We start from the raw sequence: 27,733 nt of genomic DNA, 5'->3' as shown, positions 1-27,733 counted from the left end.
TTGATGTACCGAAGGTTGTTCAGAGTCCCGGATGTGATCACGGACATGACGAGGAGTCTCGAAATGGTCGAGACATGAAGATTGATATATTAGATGACTATATTCGGACACCGGAATGGTTCCGGGGGTTATCGGATATATACCGGAGTACCGGGGGGTTACCGGAACCCCCCGGAGGCTATTGGGCCTCATGGGCCCAATTGGTGGAAGAGGAGAGGCGGCCAAGGGGCAGCCGCGCGCCCCTCCCCCCCCCCCAAGTCCGAATTGGACAAGGAGGGGGGCGGCGCCCCCCCCCCCCTTTCCTTTCCCCCTCTCTCCTTCCCTCTCCTCTCCTAGTCCAATAAGGAAGGGAGGGAGTCCTACTCCTGGTGGGAGTAGGACTCCTCCTGGCGCGCCGCCTCCTGGCCGGCCGCACCTCCCCCCCTTGCTCCTTTATATACGGGGGCAGGGGGCACCCTAGACACAACAATTGATCGTTTGATCTTTTAGCCGTGTGTGGTGCCCCCCTCCACCATAGTCCACCTCGATAATACTGTAGCGGTGCTTAGGCGAAGCCCTGCGTCGGTAGAACATCATCATCGTCACCATGCCGTCGTGCTGACGAAACTCTCCCTCAACACTCGGCTAGATCGGAGTTCGAGGGACGTCATCGGGCTGAACGTGTGCTGAACTCGGAGGTGCCGTGCGTTCGGTACTTGATCGGTCGGATCGTGAAGACGTACGACTACATCAACCGCGTTGTGCTAACGCTTCCGCTTTCGGTCTACGAGGGTACGTGGACAACACTCTCCCCTCTCGTTGCTATGCATCACCATGATCTTGCGTGTGCGTAGGAATTTTTTTGAAATTACTACGTTCCCCAACACGAATCTGTTCGGGTGATGTTCTGAGGGAAACCCCTGGCCGGCGCGGTGGCCCCCCAAAGTCGACGCCTTTGGAGGTGATCCCCTTCCTGGAGGCTTTGGGGTGGACCCTCCCCCTTCCGCCTCCTCCTTGAGCTCTGGCGAAAGCCGATACCCCTTGTTTTGGTCGTCGACGGCACCTCGGTGGCGTGCTCCTTCTTGAAGGCGGCGGCCCGGGTTTGCTCTAGGCGATAGTGCGGTTGGTGACCTTGTTCCGAAGCATGATGGCATGGTCTCCCTGCTACATCTTGCTCGGCCTCGCCCGATGCATGGTGATGCCTCTTCGGCCTTCTTCATGGATTTGCGCCTTCAGTCGACGGCACGCGTCATGTGCTCCATTTTGCCACTACCGGCTTTGGCTATCGTCCGGTTGGTCTTCCGTTGTTCGTGGGTCAGCGTCGTCTGCTTCTCCTATGGCAGCTCAAGCACCTTGTGCTAGGCTCTATCGTAGCCACTCTGCTGGTCGCCGGTGCGGCACCCATCGATCCTGGGTGAAAGGGTAGTGGCCCTTTGCGACGGTCGAGACAGAGCAAGTGTTGCCCAAGTCTGGCTTGTGGGTGCTGCCGCCGCTCAATGCTTGCGCGGTGTGGCCTGCCTCCTGTGCTCTTAGTTGGCTAGTTGGTGTAGAGCGTCGGCAACGGCGTTGTGCTTGCTCCGGTTGTTGCCATTGTGTTGTTCTACCTAGTACCTTGTATCTTCTTTCCACTTTGCTTTGCATTCATTCCTTTTGTAATATGATGCCCTGTAATTTTGGCCGGTTGATGGCTTTGTTAATTCAAAGCCGGGCTAGGTTCGAGCTCTTCTCAGGCTCGGCTGGCGCCTTTTCTCTAAGAAAGAAAGTGGAGGGGTTGCAGAAGAATTTGAAGCCGTCGGAGGCGGAGAAAAAGGGATTGAGATGGGGAGAGCACGAGGGAGTAGATCGAGCGAGGCATGTTGGACATTACACTCCAACGTTCTCCTCACGTCTATGCTCCTTTGAAACTTACAACTTAGACATGGGATTTATTTAGGCCATGGTTTTTCCAAATACTTCATTGGCAAGGTCTTGAACTCAAGTCCTCTTAACTCTGATACCATACAAAATTCATGCTCCATCCAACTTGTCCAAAAATCTGAATTTTATGAGAGGGTTGGACATTTGTAAAAAATTGTAGGACGGCTAATATTTGTTGTTTTATTGTTCTGATTCTCGTATGGGGTATATATAGGAGTACATGGTGGGGTAGAGACTTCCAATACAAGACAAGACATTGCATATTTAAACTAATTCCATCTTATCTCTAACTCAAACCCAATATGTATTCTAACATTCCCTCTTAGTCGTAGCGGGAGTGAAGCACACGATTGCGACTGAACTTGAAGTCTTGTGCTTCTGTTGTCTTCTCCGTTGCACCATCATCAAATGTGTCTCTGATGGGTCGGCGCCTAGGGCGGTGTCTGCGTCCCCTTCTAGTGCTTCTTGTTTCTCCTCTATTTCCTATCACAGTCACAATGGGAGTGGCGTGGATGCTAGTGACGACGCGGATGTTGTTGACTAGAGTTGCTGCCAATGAGTTGTTGTAGACGTTATCTTGATGTCGATGCCGAGATAGCCGATCGTGATGTAGCCGTGGTCGAGATACTTGTGGTCGATGATGTACTCATCGCAGCTGGTGTAGCCGCAATGCCGGTGGCGCAAAAAAATGTGCGATGTGTATGACGGAGCTGGAGTTGTGGCGCTTTGCACCTTGTGAAGTTCACAGGTACCGTCGGAGCCGTCGTTTTGCACCTTAAGAGGAACCATTGGGGCGTCTTGTAGATGTCATAGGACGTGTTGTAGGTGAGAATGCCGGTTTTGTCAAGACTGAAGGAAGCCCACCGAGCACACAATGGTTTTGCCAAGACCATGTGCGTGGTTATAATGGCTTTCACAATAGTGATGCCAATGTGGTCGATGCAGTCTTAGCCATCGGACGTGGTCAATGCCATCGTCGGTGTCATGCGCATCTTACAGTAGTAGTAGTACTATCAGAGGACGCGTGTCCATCTTTATGGACGAGGTTGTAGAGGCAGCGGCAGTGTGTTGACGAGGTTGTTGATGAAGACCACGTTGATGTGGACCTTGGCAAAGGTGTATCGGCGATGGCGTTGCAACGACATGTCGACGATGATGCGCCTTTTGGAGACGTCCCTCGTGTGGACAAAGTGTTGATGCCGTGTCACGCCGAAGAAATCGATGAAGAATTACACCTCTTTCCACATCGGCCTGGCGCGTGGACGGTGCATGTTGACATTGCTTCTCGCAGATGTTCTCGATGAAGTTTCTTTTTCTTGGGCGCCATGTAGTCTGTACAGCTTTGTGTCGCGGCGTCAGGTTTGGTGCAGATCGGTGTAGATCCTGGTGTCGCAGGCGTCGTAGCTAGTATGGGCATGGCGGAGTGGATCAGTGGATGGTGCGTCCGTACCGGGACGGGGCCGTGCGCGCCGAGTTGACGATGATGTGGAGACGCGCCGCTCTCGCAGGTCGACGAAGGCTGGAAGTGGAAGGGCTCGATGTAGATCATCTGGTGCCGATGTCGATGGATGCATATACCCTCATGCATGTGGTGCTAGCTGCACGTGAACGTCATGAGCTCATACATGTGCATGATGCCTGACGTTGCATGGATCCTGAAGCTGACCGCTGGTGCACACGCTCAAGTACGTGTGGGTATCTGCCTCGCGGCCGGAGTAGCATTGGCGGAGCCCTCCTGGCCCATGATCGTGGTGGACTGTCCTTGCGTCGATGGTGACTGCGTGTGCGCGCCTGTGATCCTGCCCGTGCGCCCATGCGCGCGGTCCGTGGAGGTCGATGCAGCCGTTGGCGAACGACGATGAAGCGTGGTCGGATGCTGTGCATGCGTCTTGTGCAGGGAGGAGCCGTTGCTTGCTCGGTCGACGAAGGCGGTCGGTGGAGGCCGGAGTCCCGGCGGCACTTGTTGACAAGAGATTGGATCGCACTCTGTCGTCTGCTGGGTGTCGACGCGCTCGAACGCATGCCCGGCTGCTGCTTGCTTCGTCTCCTTGGGACTTTGGGAGTCTCGTGATATTGATATTGATGGAGTCTCGTGCTGCCCGGATGTCGCCTAGATTGAAGCCAGCCGGAGTTGCGCCCGTGCCGAAGATCACTCGATTATCTCCGGATTTTGATGGATCATGCAGATACTGGGATTTATTTGTGGCTGAAGATGAAAAGCAATCTAATATGATTTGATCTACTAGAAATTTGAAATTTTGAGAAATCAAACTAATCTAAACTAGGAACTGATTTGATCTTTGATTGATTGGGTGGGTGCGCTACGGAAGTGGTGGAAGAACCTGGAATTGGAAGAAAAGTTGATTTCTTCTGCTCTTTGCTGTGGGCTTGTGTTTTCCAAAAAACCAAATGTTGTGGGCTTGTGATCTCAAAATAAATTGTTGTACTGGGCTCGTTTCATTTCTGCTTTGTGTTGTTCCCTTTTTCTGTTTTTATGTGTTTTTGCTTTTATTTTTTCTTTGTTAGTTGGGTTTTTTCTTTTTTTTCGTGTGTATTTTTTTTATGATGGGTGAGTGTAAATTTATACACATAAAAATACTATGCAATATGTGTGAAAATTACACTATTATTTGATTATTGTTTGCATATTAGAAAAAGTGCAATTTTAGGGAGAAGTTGTGTGCAAGTTTTTTAAAACTTTTTCGTTATCTTTCTTCTTTAAAGGGTAATACTATTGCCATTGTTCCTTATTTTGAATTTTTAGTTATTATTTCATTTTCTTTCTTCTTCAAGAGTAAAAACAGAGCCACTAATTCATTCCTTCTTAGGAATTATTTTTGCGAACATTCCACTATTCTATCATTCTATGTTTATTCTTGCAATTTTTTAAAAATGCATTTTTTTTGAATATTCTGTGCAAATTTTGTCGTTGTGTTGTTTAATTTTTTTATTTCCTCTATTTTTAAAGGGTAATACCAATGCCCACTAATTTATTCTTTCTCACAATAGTGAAGGGGTGAAATGATGATGGAGATGAAAGGGTAATACTCACCTACATCTACCATGCCTAGAGGGAAATTACTCATGCATCATAAGACAATAACCAATCATCTCGGACAATAAATCAGCAGAAACCATATCAATATCACAACGAAGATCGACAATGAAATTAACAATCCAAATAGTTTTGACCTCCGGATGAGTGTATGAATAGAGTTTACAACTCGATCTTACAACCTGGAATTCCTCTTACAATAGTGAAGGGTGAAATGATGATGCAGGTGAAAGGACCAAAACTACAAAGATCCCTGGAGGCTCTTTGGATCTCTTCTCTCTGTTCTGGCAGTGGTGGCGGCTAGGTTTCTCTCCTCTCCTATCTTCCTTCACGAAAGTGTCTTGTATAGACGTGGTGGAGCTACTTGCGGCTCATACGACCATCCATGCGAGCGGGTGTGATCTCATGGTAGACCGCCTTTTGCTCTGGCTTGCCTGATGGCTTGGCCTTCAACATGATAGTTGCTCCATTTGACTTGATTTGATGTGATTCTCATTGGTTTCCTTCCATATACGATGTTTCCTGCCAAACAATGGGAAAACGGATTTTCTTCTCTTTTGAAGCATTATCATTAGAAATAATCGAGAAGCGTATGAGTCCAGCGAAAACTAAGTCAAAATCTTTGCAAATACTCGTAAATTCTCAAGCCATCAATATCCTCCTTGCGTGTACCAAAATTCACAATGCTCCACCTCGTTTGTTTCTTGCCAAGCCTCATCATTTTCCGACGTTGTTTCATACCTGAAGGTGAACTTTCTTCTGCTCGGACTCACAACCTCGTTGAGATCGAGAAGTATCGGAGAATGGTCCAAAGAAGCCGCAGTGAGATGAGTGATACTCGCCATAGGTAACTGAGCCATCCATTTTGCTGATCCCAAAGCCTACCCGAGTTTAACTTGAGTGAAAGTAACTCCCATCACCTTCTTCTCAAAAGCCCAAAACTGGCCTCTGTACCCAATGTCCATCAATAATCAAACATCGACAACTTCACGAAACCCTTCTATTTGTGTATTGCTGCGTTGTCCTATACCGTCATGTTCATTGGGACGAAGAATTTCATTGAAATCACCAATACATAACCAGAGGAGAGCGTTGTAAGTGCTTATGTTTTTTAAGACGTTCCAAGTTCGGTACCTCAAATGAGTTTGTGCTTCTCCGTAAACACAAGTTAACCTCCACATCTCCTTACCTGGATCAAGTACAGAGCAATCATCATGATACTCAGAATACCCCAAAATCTCGATCATTATTGCATTATTATAGAAAATTCATATTCCTCCGCTTCTGCCTTGTCTATGATTAGAAAAAACTTTTATCAAGAGTTCTTGCAAGTGCTTCTACCCTTACTATGTTGATTTGAGTGTTCAACTATACAGAGAATGGTAGGGGCAAACTTCTTCGTGAACTTTCGCGGGGTTGCCCATACAGCGTCAATTCCAACATAAGGTACTCATTGCGCCCGGTGACCCTCCGATTTGGAGACGCCGTTTTCGCTTCTAGGGTCTTGTTTGCAGTTGCACTCTTCGCCGGGGTGGCTTCTCTGTTCCATAGTTCTTCTTTGAACTCTCAGGATCATGCTTAGAGCTTGGGCTCGAGGGGAGGGGGACTTGCGGTGGGGGTAGCAACGAAACAATGGTACCCAACGAGTGGCTAGTTATAGCTGGTGACACGGTCAAAGTGTTCCCAGCGTTTTTTTGCAATTCCTTTTGTTCTTGAGTACATTTCCTATTTGCCTCTACATCCACTTCAATAGTGTTGGATCCTCCTCATAGACTTGAGCATTCCCATCACCATATTCTCCTCTTCCACCCTGAGTCCCCCTTCCATTAGAACCTCTTCAATGACCACCCCGTCCTTTGTGTCTTCCCTGACCCGATCAAGGGCCCGCTTCAAGTTCTTATCATCCTTCGTACTTGATACACTCGTCTCAATGCTTTAGTTCTCTGTCCCGAAAGAAAACAACCTTACCGAGCAACACAACCCTAGCATCTTCGCCTCCGGAACCAAAACCTTGCCAGAGCTCAAGAGAGAAGGGATCGCTCCATTGCGGTCCGGACTGGCCTTGCCGAAGGAAGGTGGAGGGAGGAGAAGAGAAAACTCAATGGAGGCAATAGAAATTGCCACCGATAGGAGCAAGCCCTAATGAGAGGGGAATAGATCCCCTGCAGCACAAGTTGATCTCCCGCGCGGCCGTAGCGTGGAGCTGGGTTTTCATGGCTTCTCGTTTTTACACTACGGGCCTGCTGAGCTTCTCAGATTTGGTTTCGGGGAGCTCAGACATTTTGGCCCGGTTTCGAGTGTGGAGTTCGCGGAGGTGGAATGTGCCGAGACCTCCTAGTTGACGCCTGTTGAGGCTATGCTCGCTAAGGAGAGCAAAGGGACCAGCCCAGTTTGTCCGCGCACAACGTCAATTCGTTGGTGTTTTTTTCGATAGTTCCTGCTGATTATTTGAGTTTTTTCCCGTTTTTTAGTCGGTTTTTTTATTTTCAAATATGACCTTTTTTAAACCGTGAGCACGTTTTGAAAAGTGAACAAAATTTGGAGAATGTGAACATTTTTTGAAAACATGAACAAATATTTTTAAAATATTGTGATATTTTTTGAAATTGCATTTTTTAATAGTGAACAAAATTTGAAAAACATGAACAATTTTTGAAAAGTGAAACACAACTTTAAAAAATACGAACATTTTTTTAAATCGAGCAAATTTTGAATTTCTAAACCTTTTTTTTAGTAGTGAACAATTTTTAAAAGTGAAAAATATGTAAAATGTGAAAAATTTATTAAAAAATGTGAACATGTTTTGAATTTGTGAACGAATTTCTAATTCCAAGATATTTTGTGAACGGTGAACAAATTTTTTAAAGTGAACAAAACATTGAAAAATGTGAACATTATTTGAAATTGCTAGCAAATTTCAAATTCTAAACAAGATTCTTGAATTATGAACATTATTTTGAAAATGAGATGAAAAACCAAAAAAAAATCGAAACCCATGAACATTTTTTTAATGTGAACTGTTTAGAAATTTCGATTTTTTTTAAAACTGTGAACACAATTTTAAATATGTTTTAAGAATTTGAAGACAAATTTGAAATTTAGGACATTTTCGAATTTATGAAAAAAAAGCACAAAAAAGAAAAAGAGAAAAGGAAAAAAGCAACAAAACCTTAAAAAAAGAAAACAGAAAAACCTGTAAAAAGTAGAACACGAAAAGCCGTCTCAGGGAACCTTCCCAAAGGTTCTCGAAGCTGCATGCTCCTTGAAATGGGCCGGTCCATGTGTGTTGGTCGCTTGCTTCGCTTATTATTTTTTTACAAATAAGATGACATGGGGGATTATGATTGGTAATGAAGGGATGAAGGGTCCCACTCCAGTTAAATTCCGGGGTGAAGAGAATTATAGTTTGAAAAGTTAAGTAGGAGTAAATGCTTGCATTTCTTTTGTAGGTGTAGCATTATTCTGCACACGGGGCGGCATATAGCACGTGCCGGATGTGTCATCGCTCCCATAATTCAATTCTGTAACTGGTTTTTTTTCTTTTGAAAATACATATAATTTTGTTCACCCTTATAACAATTACAGATACACCGGTTTAAATTTAAGATCCAAGAAAATACAAAATAATCCCTATAACTAAGAATTACAATGAAATCTTTTGGAAACACATTTTTCATGGTATTAATCTCTACTAGAAGAAAATTTTTCAAAGACTTTGGTAAAGAGGTTACAATTGGATTGGAACAACGATGTTGTCCGCTTTCACCTGCATGAACATCACCAATATTGGTTTTTGAAAGCACCTTGAGTCGCCCATTGAAAAGATGAGAAGTCTTGAGATGAATGTACTTGACCCGGGGATGATCCCGTAGAAGTGCAGGTCATCGAATCACGATATATTATATTCACCATGGTTTCAATCACCTCCACGGAAAATCAAACTAACAAAAAAGCTTGACATACTAATATAAACGCATGAGCGAATAATCGGACCTGCGAGGACGGAAAATTCTCTAACCTCTTGTCACCGTCAAAGAGTTCTTTTACAAAAACAAAGATCACTAGACGCTAACTAACGAAAAACTTGAAACTCTTGAATATAAGAGGTCCCCCACCTCGCAGCGCCAATATATGGCAGTGTCAATGTTGACCAAAAGTCCGTGCTGCGGCGGCGGCTGCGCCGTTGACGAACCCTAGACTTTGCTCAGGAGGTATGCACATTCTGTAACCGATAGGTTCAAAGAAAAGAAAATCTACATATTTTCTTCGGTTCTGGGCCGAGTAACCAGGGAAAGAAGAGAGGCAAATCGCGGAGCAGCTCGCCTTCTTCCCTCCCGCGCCGCTCCAGAGTCCTGAGGTTGGTCTTTCCCTCTCCCTCTCTCTGTTGCGCCGCCGCCGCCGCCGCTAGGGTTAGCCTGAGCCGCCCGCGCGCCCCGATCAACGTGCTCCCCTCCCTCTGTCGCGGCTAGGAGCCTAGGAGGGAGGAGTGAAGGTGGTCGGCACTCGGCAGCGCTCGACGGCGACCAAGAAAGAGAGGGGACGAGCAGATCAGCGGGGGCAATGGCCGCCGCTTGCTCTGCCACCTCGTGCCACCCTCGATCTGGAATGAAAAAGAGTCCGGCGGCGGGGCAGATTTGGGTTGGGGGGGGGGGGGGGGGGGGGGGTAGCCCGCTGGAGGGAGAAGAAAGAGAGAGGGGGCTGCTGCTGCTATTTGTTTGAATCTGGGGGGGACGATGGAGAGCAGAGAGGATTGCCCGCTGCTGTGCTTTTTGCTGCATGAGAGAGCAGAGGGGATGCAGTGTAGAGATGGGTTGGGGGGAGTAGCAGGGAGAGAATGGTGACTCGATGGAGAAGACAGAGCTAGTGCAGCGAATGTTACTTGCTGCTGTGCAATTTGTGCTGCCGCTTGCTTGCTTTGCTTGATGTTTTGTGCTACTACTGCTTGATAGTTGATACTAGTACTTCTGTTCATTTCCCTTTGAATCATTCCTTTTTGATCAATTGTTGCGATTGTTATAACTGGGGTCCTTCTTCCCTTTTGCAGGGAGGAGTAGGGCATTCGATTCTAGCAGTCGATTCTGTCCTTGAGATCCAGAATCAAGCTAAGCAGCAACTCCAGCGTGCAGCAATGGCGGCCGCGGCAGCTGACGTTCTCCTGCCTTCCAAGAGGCAAAAGAATAACCCCAGTTGTCTGGGAACCTTGCCAGTCCTTCCGGCCACGGCAACTGCAGACTGGTCCTCGCTCCAGCCCGACATAGTCCGCCACATCGCCAACTCCTTCCTCACCACCGACGACGTCGACTGCTACATGGACTTGCGCGCCGTCTGCCACAACTGGCGCTGCGCCACCGACGACCCCAAGGACGACACTTCAGACCCTCGGTTCCTCCCGTATCGGTGGATCATCCTCAACGACGCCTTTCAGAGTGGCACGCGTCTCCTCTTGGTCAACACCAGCACTGGCCGGTTCCTCCACAGGGAGCTCCCATTGCTCCGCGACTACTATGTCATAACCACCACTCTCACCGGCTTCTTCATCCTGGCTGATAGGAGCCCTCCTCATGCCGCTCGCGTATTCAACCCTCTCACCGGCGGCACCATCCCATTCACGGTGCCTGTGCCGCCTGAGGTGAATGTTGCCGGTTCCATCTGCTTTGACTTCACTTTGCCTTTGCTCACCTTGCTCTGCGACTCATCTCACAAGCTGTACATGGCCAGGCCTGACCAGTTTGAAGTCGAAGACCATAAGTTTCCAGTTTATAGTTTCATCCGAAGGGCAGTCGTAGGTGGTTTGATCGGTCGTTGGTGGGGATCAGCCGGAATGGCTGACGTGATTGGCAAGATCTTGGGTGTGGCAGAGTCGCTCCGTGCTCATCCATTGAAGTTTTTTTCCACTGATCCTCCTGAGCTGGGGTCTGCAGACAACGCCCGGTGTTTCCTAATGGACTTTGGTGGACATCTGCTGGCCATCATCAAGGGACAAGGACTCATCCAGGTTTTCAAGTGCGATGACGAGAATGGCACACTTTCGCATGTGAAGAGCATCATCAAGCATGCCATCTTCATTGGTCACCATAGGTGCCTAGCTGTGAACACCGATATGTTCCCATCGATTGAGGCAAACTGTATTTACTATACTGAACACCTGGGTTCCTCTGCTCGTATCTGGAAGTTCAACATCGAGGACAGGAAAGTAGAGACGGTCTCGGAAGCTGTTGATTTTGCGAAGAAGGACAAGCAGTTTGTCCTCGTCGCCGACCGTCCTTTCACGATCATCCAGCTTCTCTCGAGCTACAGCATCAACATCCAGGATTCTGAACTGGCCTTACAACAGATCACATAAGGCGCCGCCGATGAACTGGATGATTAAGCCTATGGTATGCATTGCTAAGAAATGGTTCATGTTGTCTCTGTGGTCTTTTGTTTTATTATTTTGGTTATGCCTTGACTTGTTCAGAGCGAGAAACAAGTTGAATCTAGGTTGTATGTTCTGTGATGGAATTAGTGTTTGCTATCTTAATTAGGACATGATGATATGTACCCAATGCTCCACTGTTTAGCTTGATGGTGCAATGTGGCTCTTAATTTCTGCAGTAAATAGTTTCGGTCGACCTTTCCCCCCATTTTCTGTATATGGCCCTGCAGTGTGTTGTTCTAGGCAAGAGCAGGTTTTAGATTTGCTTACTGGTGGTCTGTGGAACTTCTGTATGCTGCGGCAGGGCTTAGAATAGAGTATGAATGCAATGTTTCATCTATTGTTTTAATGCTTCCTGGCATCTACGCTTCATCCTGTGTACTACTTGCTTTCGTTATTTGTTCTTTTGTTTGATTTCTGGGCCTTACTGCAGAAATACAATTCCACTTACGGACTTGAGATGTCTGTTGCAGCTTACCATTGCTGCCATGAACTTAGGAAAGCCTTTTCGTAGAAAAATTAATGACACAATTTGTCTGTGTTGTTTCTGGATGGGTTTGGTAGATATAGTGAACATCTTTTGCCGGGCAGGTGTATTACTTTTACATGCAGACTGCATCATGCATGTTCAGTACAGTAGTTGCATGTGTTGATTGGATCATACTGTACTATGGAACATAGCTGTTCAGAATGAACATGGTCATGGAGATGTAACTAATCACCTTTAACAGAAACGAGTCCTTCTTTCCTTCTAAGGCAGGAGTAAACATAGACCAGCCAGATGTAGTTGTTCAGGGGCAAGTGCACTATGCCGGTGATGAAGCATAAATTAGTCCTTTTGCTTTCCTCCTCTGAAGCTTTCTTTTCTTTTGAGATGGTATCTTTGATTCCCTTAACGAATGCTCCAAGATTGTGGTGGCCTGTTCGTCAGGCACCCACACCCGGGCGGCAATCCTTTTGGCAGCATGCCGAACATATGCACCACCCAAAATAATACACTGGACTACTATTCTTGGCCTAACATTTTCACTGAAGGATTCACCTGGCTAAACATTCTAGCTGTTGGCAGTGGCCCCTGCTACATTATAAACACTAGTTAAAATCATCGTCTTGTATATCTTGGAGATCATCGCATGAAATCTTCCTTAGTTAGTTACCTGTTACTAATGTTATTTCAATGGCTGAATGCCGTTATCAGGGCTATACTTTGGACCTTGTTGGTGCCTTTCACAGAAATAAAATACCAAATCATAGGTCAAAAATTGATACCAACCATGGTAAATAATGCAGAAGCATGCACTGTTTTTTCTTGATAGAACCGAAGCCAAAGTACATGCTATAAAAACTTCCCCAGGAGGAAGAAATCCAAGCTTAATTAGTCTACAAAATACAGGAGCAGCAAACACTTGTACAATATAGAAGCCATGTTAGACAAGTCTCCTTTGGGCGGTTCAATACAATGTAGAAGCCATGTTAGGCAAGTCTGGTGTCATTTATGTGACTTTGAAAGCAGCACAAGTTAGATGTCCATATAAGGTTTTGTGGTTCATTAAGGAGAGGTATGTCCGAAAATGAAGGTCTTTCTTTGTATAATGTAAAAAAAATTGTATTTTGACTAAAGAGGATGGCAAGGTAAAGGTAAATGTGTGTTGTTTTTGCACGGCACATCAAAACATATCCAGTTTGTACATATTCTAATTTTTTCTCAGTGAAAAGACAGTGTTCTTGTTGTTTACTCGGAAAAAAAGTCAAGTTTGCTCAAGGGGACCATAAATACAAACCAATCTAGTTTAGACCATATGCAACAGTTGAAAAAACCAAACATACATTTTTCTATTGTCAGAACTTCTAAGTGATCAGTTGCATCTGCATTGTCATGTTCATTCCCGGGAAAAAAATCATGGCATGATTTGACCGAATCAACACCTGTATGTCTGAAACTAAAACGCCAGTCCGGCCAAAATGTGTGAACGACTAAATCAGAAAACAGCATTCACATATCGTGTCAGAAATTTGTAGATGCAAATCACATCTAAAGTTCCTAGCAGCACATGGTGAGCTGCAAAGCAACATCTTTAGTTCTCAACTGCAGTTGTGCAACAAATTATGTTGGATCATTCTTTAGTAATGCCCTAGCAGTTCCACCTGATACAACCCGCGGTCTCTGCCGAATTTTCTGGTATCAATCCTTTGGATCTCTCGTGAAGGCATCCCCGTCATCCACTGAAGCACCCAACTCGCTCGGTTCACCAACACCACTGTCCACTCCCGTCTCGCCGGTGGTCAGCAGGAGTGGCGTCTTACCAAACGGCTTGTAGACTTGATGCGGTGCTTCTTCCTCAACTCAGATCATCTAGCACCAGAGACGTAGCATCCTCCTCAGAGATGCCCAATTTCCACAAGGCCTCCTCCAGTTGAGCCCTAGCCAACATGGCTGGCTTGGCTCTCGTCTCCATCCAAGAACCGGTAGCAGGAGTGGATCTCGCCAACTTACTCCCTAACCGGTGTGCTTGCTCGTCCCGTGGATGGAGATCCGCGGGCATCATCAAGTTCCGCGTCGAACCCTAACTTCCTCCGTCGCTGCAAGAGGGAAGTAGGTTTTGGGGGGAAACTCGTAGCAATCGGGTGATGGCATGCGACGTCTCTATTGACCAATCGCTGGCTCGTGTAACAGTGTCGTTTGAATGTTATGAACACCTTACTTTGTACTTTCAGACAGTTGTATAATATATTTTGCAAGAGAAAAACCTTTTTTTTTGCAATCTCTAGGAAAAATCCTTTTTTTCGGTGCAAGGAAGAAAAGAAATGTTGTACTCCGTGATCTCCTTGGTTCACAAGTTCTTTTTGTTTGTTTGTTTGAGAAACTCCTTCGTTCACAAGTGATCTCACGGTCAAACCAGAGAAGTTCAGTGATCTGCTTCTGGGCTAAGCCCAGCCCAAGAAAAACACTCTCTTCTATAGGGTTGGAACCTGGGCCGTGCCCATATCTATGCCCCCATCCCCTCCGCCGCCACCCGCACTACTCCAGGACGAGCTCCCAGCCGGCGGCCATGGCGGAGGCCGCAACAGCAGCAGCGACGCCTCTCCTCCCCGGCCTCCTAGACGATGTCTTCATCTGGGAGATCCTCGTCCGCCTCGACCCGAAATCCCTCCTCCGCTGCCGCGCCGTCCGCCGCGCCTGGCGCCGCGCCACCTCCACTCGCCGCTTCCTCCTCGCCCACCACGCCCGCCAGCCCGCCTTCCCCATTGCGGACGGCGACCAGTTAGTCCTCGGCGTCCACCTCCACGACATCCTCGCCTTCGACCTCCGGGCCGCCGCTAAGGCCCACCTCCATACCGTCGCCAGACTTGACCAGGACTTCTATCTGGAGGCCTCATGCGACGGCCTCCTCGTCCTCTCCACGTTTGCCAAGGGTGGATCTGGATGCTGCATCTCTATCTGCAACCCGGTCACGCGTGAGCATGCCTCCCTCGCCGGGCCACCGTGGGACTTCACTGCCTTCGGGATGTACCTCCACCGACCCACCGGCGAGTACCGCCTGTTACTGCAACGGGGGAGCAACAGGGACTCGCCTGAAGAGCAAATTGACTGCTATGTCTTTCCATTGGGCTCCGACCAGCCACCGAGGTACATCGGGTGGCCGGACATGGAGTCAGTGGTCTTCAACTTACCTATTCAGCTGCGTGATAACCTGCATTGGTATCCATATTATCATCTGAGTGAAAGCGAACAATTGCAGAGTGAAGGCAAACCTGTAATAGTATTTGACACGGTAGCTGAGTCGTTCCGGCAGATGCATGCTCCAATTGTTCCCACAAAGTCATACTTATTTGAGATGGATGACACGATCGGCATCTATTGCAATGACGGTGACAAGAACACCGTTAGTATATGGGTGCTGCAGAACTATGAAAGCGAGGTTTGGGACTTAAAGTACCGAATCAGATTGCCTGTTGAAGAAATCAGGGGACAGTTTGAAGGTTGTAATGACTATCGGGATGTTAACCTTTGGGATGTGGACGTTGTTTCGGGGGATGGTGGCGTGCTCTTGCTGGTCAGTTTTGGTCGGTGGGTGCTTCACATCGACACTGATGGCAAATTGATTGACAGTTTCTATAGTGGTCTCCTAGGCCTCCGTATTTATGAATGTCGGCTCAAGCAAAGTCTTGTTCAACATGCCTTTTTTCCGGCTCTAGAAGGTTATGTTGTGAACGCTTCGCCTTTCATCTGATGGCTGTTGAGCGAGATGGTGCTTCTTAATAGGCTAGCTGTCGTTTTTTATGAGTTGCAATATCTATGAATTGGATCAACTATGAGCCTGCTGGCCTCTTCTTTTTTGTAAGTTATGATTGTAAGCTCTGAATGTTAATTGCTTGTCTCCCTTTCGGCTGAAGTGAAGTAATGTTGATTTGCTTTTGGAATATTTGCCAGCTGATCCGCCTCATGTGTCTATATTCTTGGCACGAATTTACTTTGCTAGCGGTTTCTTAGTTCTTAGCATCCTATTTTTTGAATTGTAAAATTGACATTACCATTTTTATCTAGTTGTCAATATTGAGGGTGTTTCTTGTTTCTACCCTTCGCTGAAGCTGAGATGAACATAGGCAGATTCTTTGTTGACTTGCATGCTACATCTGATTTTTCTACAAGACCTTAGAGTACTAGTAGTTAAATTAAATGGTTGCCAACTGGTTAGATATGTTGTCATAATTCCTTTTTCTTCATGCATCCATTGCATCTGGTTAGATGTGTGTTATGGGGACTTTAAGCGGATTATATTTGCCTCGATCCAAGGAAATTAACATTTTGTAGAAAAGACTGGGACAGTAAACTGAAATATCTATGAATACCATTTTGGGCTTTCATCCTGAGACTATTTTCCTGTTGCGTTGTTTGGAATGATCTCTTTTATTATTTCACTTTTCCTGATAAACATTTGAAGGATTAGTGCTTCACGTGATGCACGATCTGAACATACGTTGGAGAAACAAAACATGTACTAATAAGCACAGGAAATGTTTGTCATTGCCAGGCTCAGGTTCCATAGTTTGTTCATGTCTCGAGCAGGACAGCACATGCCTGTTGTGTGGCAATACGACTGTAGAAGTAAGTTGAAAGTCACTCTGATCATTTGCTTCAGAATTTAGAAGTAAGGTGTTAAAGTAAGTTCATAATCCAGATTAATTGATCTGGTATGTGTAACTGGCGATGGATCAAGAAGTCTCTTCACCTTGAACTGTATTTGGTGCTATTTGGTCCAAGTTTACATCCTCTGCTTTTCCACGATCTGTGACCAATCACCTTGGCGTGTCTAAGCTGAGGATGCAGAGTAGTAGTTGGAACATTGACCAGTGGTGAGAATTGCAAGTGATTCATGGAATGGCAGGTGCGTGCACATCTACTAGTTCTCACAGTACACCTATACATTCTTCACCTAGTTATATATCTCTCAGAGATCACTGTATGCAGCAGCCTTAACTAGTTACCTGACACTGGTGTTATTTCAGTAGCTGAATGCAATTATCAGGGCTCTACTCTACTTTGTACCTTCTTGGTGACTTTCACAAGCCAGCATTTGAAATTTGATACAAACTCATAGCTTGATACCAACCAGATTAGAAAAATTGCAGAAATTTGCACTGTGTTTCTCTCCCTAGAATCGAACTAACACGCTATAAAAACTTCACTGGGGGGTAGAAACCATTCCAAGGTTAATTGATTAGTCTACAGGAGCAGCAAGCACTTTGGACGCTTCTGTACAATGTACTGTTCTGTACAGGTAGGCTACTGGTACTGGTAATAACCTGGCTGTGTTCAAAAATCAAAACCATCTGAACAATGTAGTAATCAATGTATTTTTCAGATGAGTCGACTAACAGTCTGTAGGTCAAAAACATATGTTGCCAAGAGCAGCAGATTTTTTCCGACGAGATAGATCTGGAACGCAAGATAAATATGGAAATCTAACACAACATAAATATGGAATTGCCGCCTGATTTTTTATGTGCAAGACTTAACATGAAAGATCACTATATCTTATTTAACTGCAGTGAATGACCCTCATGGTAATTGGCAAGACATGAGGGGGATGTAACATGCAGGGGTTATGGTCTGGAGGAAGACAGTTTTTGTTTGTTCTACTTCTACTTGTAAGTTAAATGCTAAAACCCATTTTCAGCCTGCTCTCCTGCCTCAGCTTTAGAATCATCTTTTCAACCTTCAGAAACAGAAGCATAATATTGTTCCATGTCAGAGGGTGTTCAAATGCAAGCAATCTAAGGTAATAAAACAATATAAGCTCCACTGTATCATGAGGATGTGCTTTGCAGCGCACTGTTGATGCTAAGAACTTAAGATGTACTTTGCATATATAAGTTCCTGACACAATTTGTAGCTGCTATTTATAGATGCATATGTTCACATATTTTTGCTGGACTGGTGTTTGACTTTGCAAATACTTTGCCGAACTAGTAGCTGATCATACTGTTTTTTTTTTGAATGAACATAATAGTGCAGGTGCATGCAGTTGATCACCTAGATTGCACATAAGATCAAGAACTCAATCTTGTACTTGTAATGCAAGGCAACGGTAAGTCTAGAATAGCAGTTAGAACTTGGAATATAGACCTGACTAACCAGTACATGGGTGAGAGTCACAGACTCACAGGTGACCCGACTAACCAGTACGTGGGTGAGAGTCACAGACTCACAGGTGACCCATGGAACGGCAGGTGCATGCACACCTAGTCCTCACCCTGCACCTATAAATTCTTCTTGACCTCCAACTGCTGCATCAAGTCTTTGGCATAATTTCTGGGAAACAAATTGTGTCCTGGTTGTATTTAACAGTGGTTTCTGTGTCGGTGGAATGCATCCTCATGGGCCTGGAGGACCAGGTTGGGAAGGCCATGGCCCTGGTTCTTGGGGGCCTTGGTTTGGTGGCTTCTTTAGATCCTGGTAAGTTGAAACCTCAGCTACTAACAGAAATTTAAACTATGCATTTTTGCCAGCAAATCATCAATTTATTATCAAGTTAACATCTCCAAAAGAAAAGAGAAAGCAATTCATTCAGTTAGAGGTTTTTTGACGGGATTCATTCAGTTAGAGGTTTAGTGGTTTAGGGGTCAACTAAATCAAATTGCAATATATAAGTGGCGAAGCATACATTAGTCGTTTATGTTTCTTCCTTTGAAGTTTCTTTTCCTGTTTGAAACAGATAGTTTTTATTCTCTGAAAACTTAGGATGAATACTTCTTGTGCAGCTTCTACCTCCTTTGCTGTTGCTGCCTGCTCCAAGATTGCTGTGGCCCGTTCTTCGGACCCCCGGGTCCAGGCGGCTCACCACCCCCACCCTTCTGATAGCAGTCCAACATATCCACCACGACGAATAATGCATCGAGTTACAGTTATTTGGCCTAAATGTTCGCTGAAGAGCTCACTTTAGTGAATACTCTGGCTGTTGGGAGTGTGCCTTGCTACAGTATGCTCACTAGTGAAAGCAGCTGTCCTGTTACTCCTGTATCTGTTGGAGATCACTGTATGATCTTACCTAGTTACCTGGTACTGATGTTATTTTAGTGACAATATGCAATTATCGGACACAATATGCCACTGCTGTTACCTGGTTTTTGTAGATTCAGTTGTGTCAGAAATTTATTTATGCAGAGCTGCGAAGCACATCTTCAGTTCTCAACAGCAATTGTGCAGTAACACCCAGAAATGTTGACGTGTGTATATTGTATTTCCATTGTAACACTTGTTGTACGTAGCACGATCCTATAATTCAGGATCTGATCGCCCCATTGGCCTGCGTGCCTATTCCCACGGGTGCTCCTTCTCCCTCTCGAGAGGTACATAGTTTGTATTGTGTAACAGAATCAATCAAGGGCTAGAAACTATCTTTCCAACCTCGTATTAGACACCAGGAACAACCATGGCCACCGAACCCCAGTCCTCCTGCTCCTCCGCAGCCACGAGCTCCGCCACCTCACCGTGCTCCCTCTCCTCCTGCACGGCGCGTGCCGCCGCTACCTCCTCAGCCACCTCCGGGGTCCTTTCCCCACCGTTCATCATCTTTGGCACGCATCCCTCTCTTCTCAGTGGCTCTTCCGCCGCCTTGGGCTCCCAATTCGCCCCTCTGTTCAACTCTCCCACCGCCCCTCCTCCTGCGCCGCCAGCACCCGCTCCTCGTCCCACGATCTACGGCGACCACATCACTAATCATATCAAGTTCCTTCTCAATCCAGCCTACCACAACTACCACAAGTGGAAGACATTCTTCCTCATGGTTCTCCTCCGCTACGGCGTCACTTACCTCATCGAACATCCTCCACCGCCTAATGCCCCTGCCAAGTACCTTGAGCTGGATGCCCACGTCGCCTTATGGATCGTGTCCGACCACGTCGTTGGCGTCACCACCACTTTAGCCCTCTGGCACAAGATCAAAGATTACTTTCTCGCGAATCGTGCCGCCTGCTTCATGATCCTCAATCGCCAATGTCGTAACCTCAAGCAGGCGATCTCTCTGTCTCTAAGTATGCGCGCCGCATGAAGCTCCTCACTGACGGCATCGCCGACATTGATCACGCCATCACCAAAGTGGATCTCACAACTCAGTTTCTTCACGGCCTTGACAAACGACTCGACACCATCTGTGTCGTCCTCGGCGACCAGTCTCTTTCCTTCGACACCGTCCTCTCACGCGTGGTGCTGGCCGAGGAGTCCCAGGCGCAACGTGCGGCTAAGGAGAGCGCCTCGGCGTTTGCTCTGTCCGGCGGGAGCTCTTCGGGTGGCCCCTCCGGCGCGAGCGGTCGTGGCCAGTCCGATCGCGGTGAGCGCTCCACTGATCGCGCCCAGGGTGCGCCGCATCCGGCTCCTCCGAACCCTGATCGGGGCCGCGGCGACCGAACTGGTGACGGTGGTGACTATGGACGCGGTCGTGGGCGCGGCGACAACGGCGGGCGTGGACAGCACCAGCCGGCTCCCTTCCACCCCTTCACCGGCTACTTCGCGCCGTACGGGATGGCGCTCCCGTCCCCCCGTGCCGGCTGGATCCCGTCGAATGCCGCCGGCGTCCTTGGGCCTCGCCCCGGCTCCCACCTCAGGCGTACCCCGTCTACTCGCCGCCGACACCGCCCGCCCCGTTCTACCCGCCGACCCAACCGTCGTGGGATCACCTCACTATGCGCAACACCACCTACAGCAACACCGACTACCCCACCCCTCCAGCTCCAGAGTGGTACCTCGACAACGGTGCTTCTTCTCATGTGACGGGCACCCAAGGTAACCTAGCCAAGTCCAGTTCTTCCTTGACGCATTTACCATCTAGTATTCTTATTGGTAATGGGCATCAACTCCCTGTCACTGCCACCGGGTCCACCACTCTTTCTCCCTATGATTTTCGGCTCACAGATGTCCTTGTTTTTCCCACTGTGATTACTAGTCTTATTTCTGTTCGTAAATTCACTAAGGATAACTCATACTCAGTTGAATTTTACCCTTGTGGTTTTCTTGTGAAGGATCCTCGCACTCCGCGAGTTCTCATGATCTCCGTTAGTCACAGCGATCTCTATCCCTTCGTTGGCAATAACACGGCTAGGGCGTCCGCTCTCCTCACCGCCACCACCTCAGATTTGTGGCATTGTCGTCTTGGGCACCCCGGAGCTCAATCCCTCTCCACCATATCTAAATACTTTTTTAGTGATTGTAATAAGGCTCCTCCCTCACCATGTAGTGCATGCCAACTTGGCCGTCAACCGCGCTCCCCTTCCCCTCTTCTTTTAGAAGGACATATTCTCCGGGTTTTCGTACTATCTTGTTGTGTTGGATGATTTTACTCATTTTACATGGGCATTTCCCCTATGCAACAAATCCGACACATCCGCCGTGCTCCAACTCTTTTTCACTTTTGTTCACACTCAATTCAATATGATCATCAAGAGCATGCAATGTGATAACGGCGGCAAATTCATCAACTCCTCCCTCTGTCCCTTATCTCTACTAATGGCATTGCTTACTGCTTCTCCTGCCCTCACACATCACCCCAAAAATGCAAAGCAAAATGTATGATTCGTACTACCAACGATATTGTGCGCACACTTCTCCTTCAAGCCAATCTTACCCCACCCTTCTAGGTTAAAGCACTTCATACGGCCACATACTTACTGAACCAGCGCCCTTCTCTTACAATCGCCCCACATAAACCCTACTTCCTTCTCCATGGTGTGCCTCCGGTCTATGATCACCTTCGCGTGTTCAGTTGTCTTTGATTTCCCAATCTTTATGCAACTATGGATCACAAACTAGCTCCCTCCTCTACCCGCTGCATTTTCCTTGGTTATGCCCTTGAACACAAAGGGTATTGCTGCTTCGATCTAGCCACACGCTGCGTCATTGTCTTCCGCTACGTCGTGTTGACGTGATGATTTTTCCCTACACGCCTAGCACACCAGGCCACACCCCACCTACGTCCACAGAAAATTGCCATGCAGAATTTGGCCATGCAGTATCTCCTACCTGCGCTGATCTCGTGGATCCAATCCCACCCACCTCGTCCCGGCCCCCACCATCTCCACATGCCCATGCCGCTCGGTCGCCCATCCAATCTCCGCCCCCGCGTCGTCCGCTGCCACATGCAGCCCACAGACTTGCTCCACCGTCCCATGCACCGAATCTCCCTCGACCACAGCGCCAGTCTCCTCTTCCTCTGCCTCGCTCCGTCCACCTGATCCCGCATCCGCCTCGGATCCAATGCCCACCCACCCTGACGGATCTTTCGCTGGACCCACCGTGTCTCCCTCTTCTTCCGCACCACCCAGTAAGCCACTGCCGTCTCTCCCCAACCATGTGGTCCCGGTACAACCACCCCACAATGCACACAAGATGTCTACCCGTGCCAAAATAGGATATCTCATGCTCAGACAACTCTTTATGCCACTCACGCACCCATCTCCCCCATACCACCCACATACAAATCAGGCTCAAAGATCCCCATTGGCGTCAAGCAATGCTAGATGAGTTTAATGCACTAATGAACAACTTCACTTGGTCTTTGGTGTCTAAACCTGCAGGTGCGAATGTTGTCACGGGAAAATGGATTTTTCGCCACAAGTTCAACAAGGATGGGTCCTTGGCACGATACAAAGCCCGGTGGGTTGTGCATGGTTTTACACAACAAGAGGGTGTGGATTATGATGAGACATTCAGTCCAGTGGTCAAACCGGCAACTATTCGGGTTGTTTTGAGCCTACCCACATCTCACTCATGGCCAATTCATCAACTTGGTGTCAAGAATGCATTCCGCCATGGCGACCTCAATGAGACCGTGTACTCCTCCCAACCCACTGGTTTTGTGGACTCCCACCAAGCCGGACCATGTATGTCTTCTCCGTAAGTCCCTCTATGGCTTGAAACAAGCCCCTCGGACATGGTTCCTTCGTTTTTAGGCATTCTTGCTCTCTCTTGGGTTTCGTGCTTAAAAAAGTGATACTTCCCTGTTTATCATGCATCGAGGTGACTCTATTGCCTACTTGTTGGTTTATATTGATGACATAATTCTTACCGCGAGTTCTTCACATTTCCTCATCCCATCATCACCTCACTCAAGAAAGAATTTGCCATGTCCGATCTCAGTGCCCTTCACCATTTCTTGGGTATCAATGTCACCACCAACAAGTCTGCTCTCTTCCTTTGCCAGCAACAGTACACCCTCGAGCTTCTTGAGCACACCAAAATGCTCAACTGCAAGCCGGTCTCCACGCCCGTCGACACCAGCTCCAAGTTGTCTCAAGAGGGCCAACCTCTTTCTAATCCCACCCGCTATCGTAGTCTCAGCGGTGCTCTCCAATACCTCACTCTCACACGTCTTGACATCACCTATGCCGTCCAACAAGCTTGCCTGTTCATGCATGCACCACGTGACATTCATATGCAACTCCTGAAGCGGATCCTACGGTACTTGCAAGGCACCTCTCACTATGGTCTTCAGATTTTCTGGTCTCTGAAGGATCTTATAGCAAACACTGATGCGGATTGGGCAGGTTGTCCGTACACAACAAGTCCACCTCTGGGTTTTGTGTTTTCCTTGGAGCGAATCTCATTGCATGGTCCTCCAAGAGGCAACCCACCGTTTCACGATCGAGTGCCGAGGCAGAATATCGGGGTGTCGCAAATTGTGTGGCTGAATCTTGCTGGTTGCGGCAACTACTTCATGAACTTAAGGTTCCTCCCACACGTGCTACTGTGGTGTATTGTGACAGCATTAGTGCATCATATCTCGCGAGCCACCCAGTTCGGCACCAACGCACCAAGTATATTGAGATCGATTTGCATTTTGTCCGCGATCGGGTGGCTCTAGACGAAGTACCTGTCCTTCATGTACCATCCAGTTCTTAGTATGCGGACGTGTTCACCAAGGGATTACCTTCACAGATCTTCACCGAATTTCGGACCAGCCTGAATCCCAATGGGGTTCCGGCTGGGGGGATTCAGGATCTGATCTCCCGGTTGGCCTGCGTGCCTATTCCCATGGGTGCTCCTTCTCGCTCTCGAGAGGTACATAGTCTGTATTCTGTAACATAATCAATCAAGGGCTGGAAACAATCTTTCCAACTAGAAATCGAAAGAAAGTATTACAAGGGGCCGGTGAAGCATAGATAAACAGATTTGTAACCATGTTCTAAGCCTGGATGGAGCGTACAGCAGTTCCACAGACCAATTACCAATAGTAGGAAAATCTAAAACCTGCTGCTTGCCTAGAACATGACATTGCAAATTTGACATAAGCAAAATTTAGAAATTGGCACAAACTGAGCTCTACTATACGGAAGGAGATTATGCACCAGACTGCATTGCTGCTTAGGAATGTACTAGAAGAACGAGTGCACACCGACACAAGAGAGCATCAAGTATAACAAATGGAAGATTGGGCTCAGACCAATTCCTAAGTAAGACAACAATCTATTTTAGAGTCCACCTCCCCAAGAAGTCAAGTCAAGGCGCCTTATTGTGACTTGTTGTAAGCCATAGCCAGTTGAGAATCCCGGGCATTGATGGTGTAGCTCAAGAGAAGCTGGATGATGGTGAAAGGCGGTGAGCAGAGAGGATAAACCGCTTGCGCTGCTTCACGAAATCAAAGGCAGAGATCATCTCTCTTTTGTTGTCCTTGAGGTTGTATTTTCAGATGCGAGCAAAAGAACCCATGTGTTCGGTATAGTAGACGCAGTTTGCCTCAACGGATGGGAACTTATCAGCACAGACAGCCAGGCACCTTTGATGGCCGATGAAGATGGCATGGTTGCTGATGGTCCTCAAACACACAAGCTGGTCACTCGTGGCCTCCAACTTGAGAACCCTAACGACTCGCTGTACCATGACGACGATGAGCAGTTGTCCGCTAAATTGCACAAGGAAACACCGGCCATCGTCTGCATGTCCCGTCTCAGGAGGATGATTGGAGAAAAAGTTAGCAGGCTGAACATGATGCAGCCTCATCAAATCACCGATGTGGTCGACCACTTCACTTAATCCCGTTAATCCCGGCAAGGCGCCGTCAAAACCATCTCTGATCGCCCTGCGTGCGAAATTATAAGGTGCGTGGTAACTGCTATTATTGTACTCACGGCTGGTGAAACATTCAAAATCAGAAAAGGCCACGTAATGCTTGCGAAACGAGTCGCAGATTAAGGTGAGCATGGGCAAAGCCATGCCAAACCTCAGGGCAGCAGCGACCTCCCCGTCGGGCGGCACGGGCGCCGCGGAACGGATCATTGGCGCCGGTGAGGGGGTTGAAGACGCGAGCGGCGTGAGGGGGGCTCTTGTCGGCCAGGACGAAGAAGCCGTTGAGAGTGGTGGCGACGACGTAGTAGTGGCGGAGCAGCGGGAGCTCCCTGTGGAGGAACCGGCCGCTGGCGGTGTTGACCAAGAGGCGGCGCGTGTCGCTCTCCAAGGCCTTGTCGTCGTCGAGGATGATCCACCGGCACGGGCGGAAGCGAGGGTCGGAGGCGTCGCTTGGGTCGTCGGTGGCGGAGCGCCAGTTGTGGCAGACGGCGCGCAAGTCCACATAGCAGTCCACGTCGTTGCTAGCGAGGAAGGAGTCCGCGATGCGGCGGACGAGGTCGCACGGGAGAGAGGACCAGTCTGCACCCGCCAATGCCATGGCCGGAGGGCCAGTCATCGATTCGGCCGAGTACTGTTTTTTATTGCAAATTTTTGTAGGTAGCTTACCAAGCTGATCACTCGGTGATTCGGCCGAGTACTTTCCGGCCGTACCTAGACTAGACTGCACGAACGTAGAGTTGATTTCGCCGGGATACGCAGGGCACGAGCCAAGCTAGTTGATTCCAATGTGTTGATAGGCACGTACACAGGAGCAAGCAGGTGGATCGGATTCATGAATACATGCACATGCACGACGAACACGGCGAGACTCGATGTGATACGGTCCTGTAGCTAGCTATACTCTCCTAATCCTACACGGTGACTGATTTGTGTCCTAGCCGTACTACAACGACGTGGTTAATTCCAACACAGGAGAAACCCTAGTCATCGATCGGGCGAGCAGACTAGGTACATTGGCTTACCTTCCCGGCCGTGGTATCTCACTTAAGTAAATCTGAGATCTGGGTCGTCCGATCATTGCAGCATGAGATCTCCTCACACAATTTTCTCTTTTATGCAAAACGGAAATACTAACGCCCACACGCGTGGGCGTCTAGCAACTCGCCCACACGCATGGATTCTCGTCCAACCACTTCTGCACGAATCCTGACGCGTTCTAGCAGATTTTTCATGCCACGTAGGACTGGGTTGGTGTGTGGGCATTCATCCGGTCGCCCACATGCCCGTTTCACCACGCGGAGTGGCTGGGGTGTGGGCGTTTAGCAATTCGCCCACACGCCAGTTTTCACGCACGTAGAAGGGCTGGTGTGTGGGCGTTTATCAGTTCGCCCACACGCCCGTCTCTTCTGCCACACCGAAACCTGTCAGTTGCCATGTGTGTTGCAGCGTACATGGCAACTGCCATAGCGTACTTGTAAGCAGATGGCAACTCTTTCTTTTTACCTTGAGTTGCCATGTGTTCTGCAGGGTACATGGCAACAGCACTAGTTGCTTGTAAGCAGATGTCAACTCCCTCTTTACCCGAACATGTGTTTTTGCCATGTCTTTTTTGTAGTGCTACATGGCAACTGCCTAGTGTTAGTAGGTGGCAACCGCTAAAGTTTTTCAAATCATGGCAACTATAGTAGACCAGACCATACATGGCAACAGCTGCAGTTGTCCAAAAATGGCATCTGGCACTTGACCTGAGATGGCAAGTGCAGTTGAGCAACGATGGCAACTGTAGTTGTCAGACATGGCAACTGTAGTTCAGCAACATGGCAAATGCAGTTAAACGAACATGAAAAAGGGTCCGGACCATGGCAACTGCGGGGACGCGTGATGACTGTCACGCGGAGCGTGCGGGACCGTGAGTACGGGCGTGTGGGCGTTATCGATTTTGCCCACACGTAGGCGTGTGAGAGGGACCGCAAGGCAAAAAAAAAAGAGGCGTGTGGGCATTACTTGTTATGCCCACACGTAGACGCTGGTTCTCTTAGATACCACACAAAACGTGTGGCCAGACCCCTTAACGCTTACATGTGTGGGTGTTATTGGCGTCCTATGCAAAATCATTGTAACATAAGAAAGGCGTGGTAGCTCCTGGGTGTCCCTACACCGCCCTGAAGAGTAAATTAAAACAAAATCTAAAACTTCACGACATCAAATATGCTCAAGCTGTGTAGGTGCTTGCAAGATTTCGTGGAACATTTTCTTCCACCCATCTGCCAAAAACGAGAAACAGTACTGTTACAACCTTTTCTAAAGGGACACGCTCGTGTCAGACGACCTCTTCCCTTTCGATGGATTCCGAGAAACGATCGAACTCCTTGCAGCTTCTCTATCACCAAACCCCTATATCTGGGGACGATTTCGTTCCGACGTCTCGCCACTTGGATGAAAATGACTTCCTAGCGAATTGGTTCAAGGCACGTGTATTCGTTTGGGAGATGGCTGTGTACAATTGCATGGTGGCTCCAAGTATTCGTTTAAAATTTTGTTAACTGATTCACATTTTTTCGTTTGCACTTGGGGTGTCTTCAGCGATTTTGTTTCAGATACAAGACGTTCTCTCCGCATGTGCGCTTCATGGACTGGTCAACCGTTTTGCCGGGCGGTGGTTTTTATCTCTATCAGCTGCACATGCATGCAGCATTAGTGGCTGCTTGTGCCATATGGGATCACGTGCATGGATGCATGCAGTAGCTGATTTTCCATTTGATGTGTGTTGCTTCGACGGCCGCGTAACGCAAAGATGGTTGTGATGTTT

At 47.8% G+C, this 27,733-nt stretch overlaps 2 protein-coding genes, 1 long non-coding RNA gene and 1 pseudogene across 3 annotated transcripts; 3 read left to right on the top strand and 1 right to left on the bottom strand.

The window, feature by feature from the left end:
- Positions 1-9,112: 9,112 nt before the first annotated feature.
- Positions 9,113-11,549, top strand: LOC109763961 (uncharacterized). The gene is made up of 2 exons (XM_020322840.4): positions 9,113-9,308; positions 9,996-11,549. Exon 2 carries the CDS (start codon positions 10,080-10,082, stop codon positions 11,292-11,294), a length of 1,215 nt encoding a protein of 404 aa, XP_020178429.1. The 5' UTR covers positions 9,113-9,308; positions 9,996-10,079; the 3' UTR covers positions 11,295-11,549.
- Positions 11,550-14,157: 2,608 nt separating this feature from the next.
- On the top strand, positions 14,158-15,790 carry LOC109763939 (F-box protein At5g10340-like). Its single transcript, XM_020322820.3, has one exon. The coding sequence runs from the start codon at positions 14,417-14,419 to the stop codon at positions 15,596-15,598; it is 1,182 nt and encodes a 393-aa protein (XP_020178409.1). The 5' UTR covers positions 14,158-14,416; the 3' UTR covers positions 15,599-15,790.
- Positions 15,791-17,497: 1,707 nt separating this feature from the next.
- On the top strand, positions 17,498-19,000 carry LOC120976229 (uncharacterized). The gene is made up of 2 exons (XR_005771480.3): positions 17,498-18,324; positions 18,630-19,000. It is a non-coding gene; the product is annotated as an uncharacterized lncRNA (long non-coding RNA).
- Positions 19,001-24,896: 5,896 nt separating this feature from the next.
- LOC109763940 (uncharacterized) lies at positions 24,897-25,522 on the bottom strand (annotated as a pseudogene).
- Between the last annotated feature and the right edge of the window lie 2,211 nt (positions 25,523-27,733).

Source organism: Aegilops tauschii, chromosome 3, assembly GCF_002575655.3.
Source record: "Aegilops tauschii subsp. strangulata cultivar AL8/78 chromosome 3, Aet v6.0, whole genome shotgun sequence".
NCBI lineage: Eukaryota > Viridiplantae > Streptophyta > Magnoliopsida > Poales > Poaceae > Aegilops > Aegilops tauschii.
Note: the sequence above shows the minus strand (reverse complement) of the source record. Positions and strands in the feature narration are given on the sequence as shown.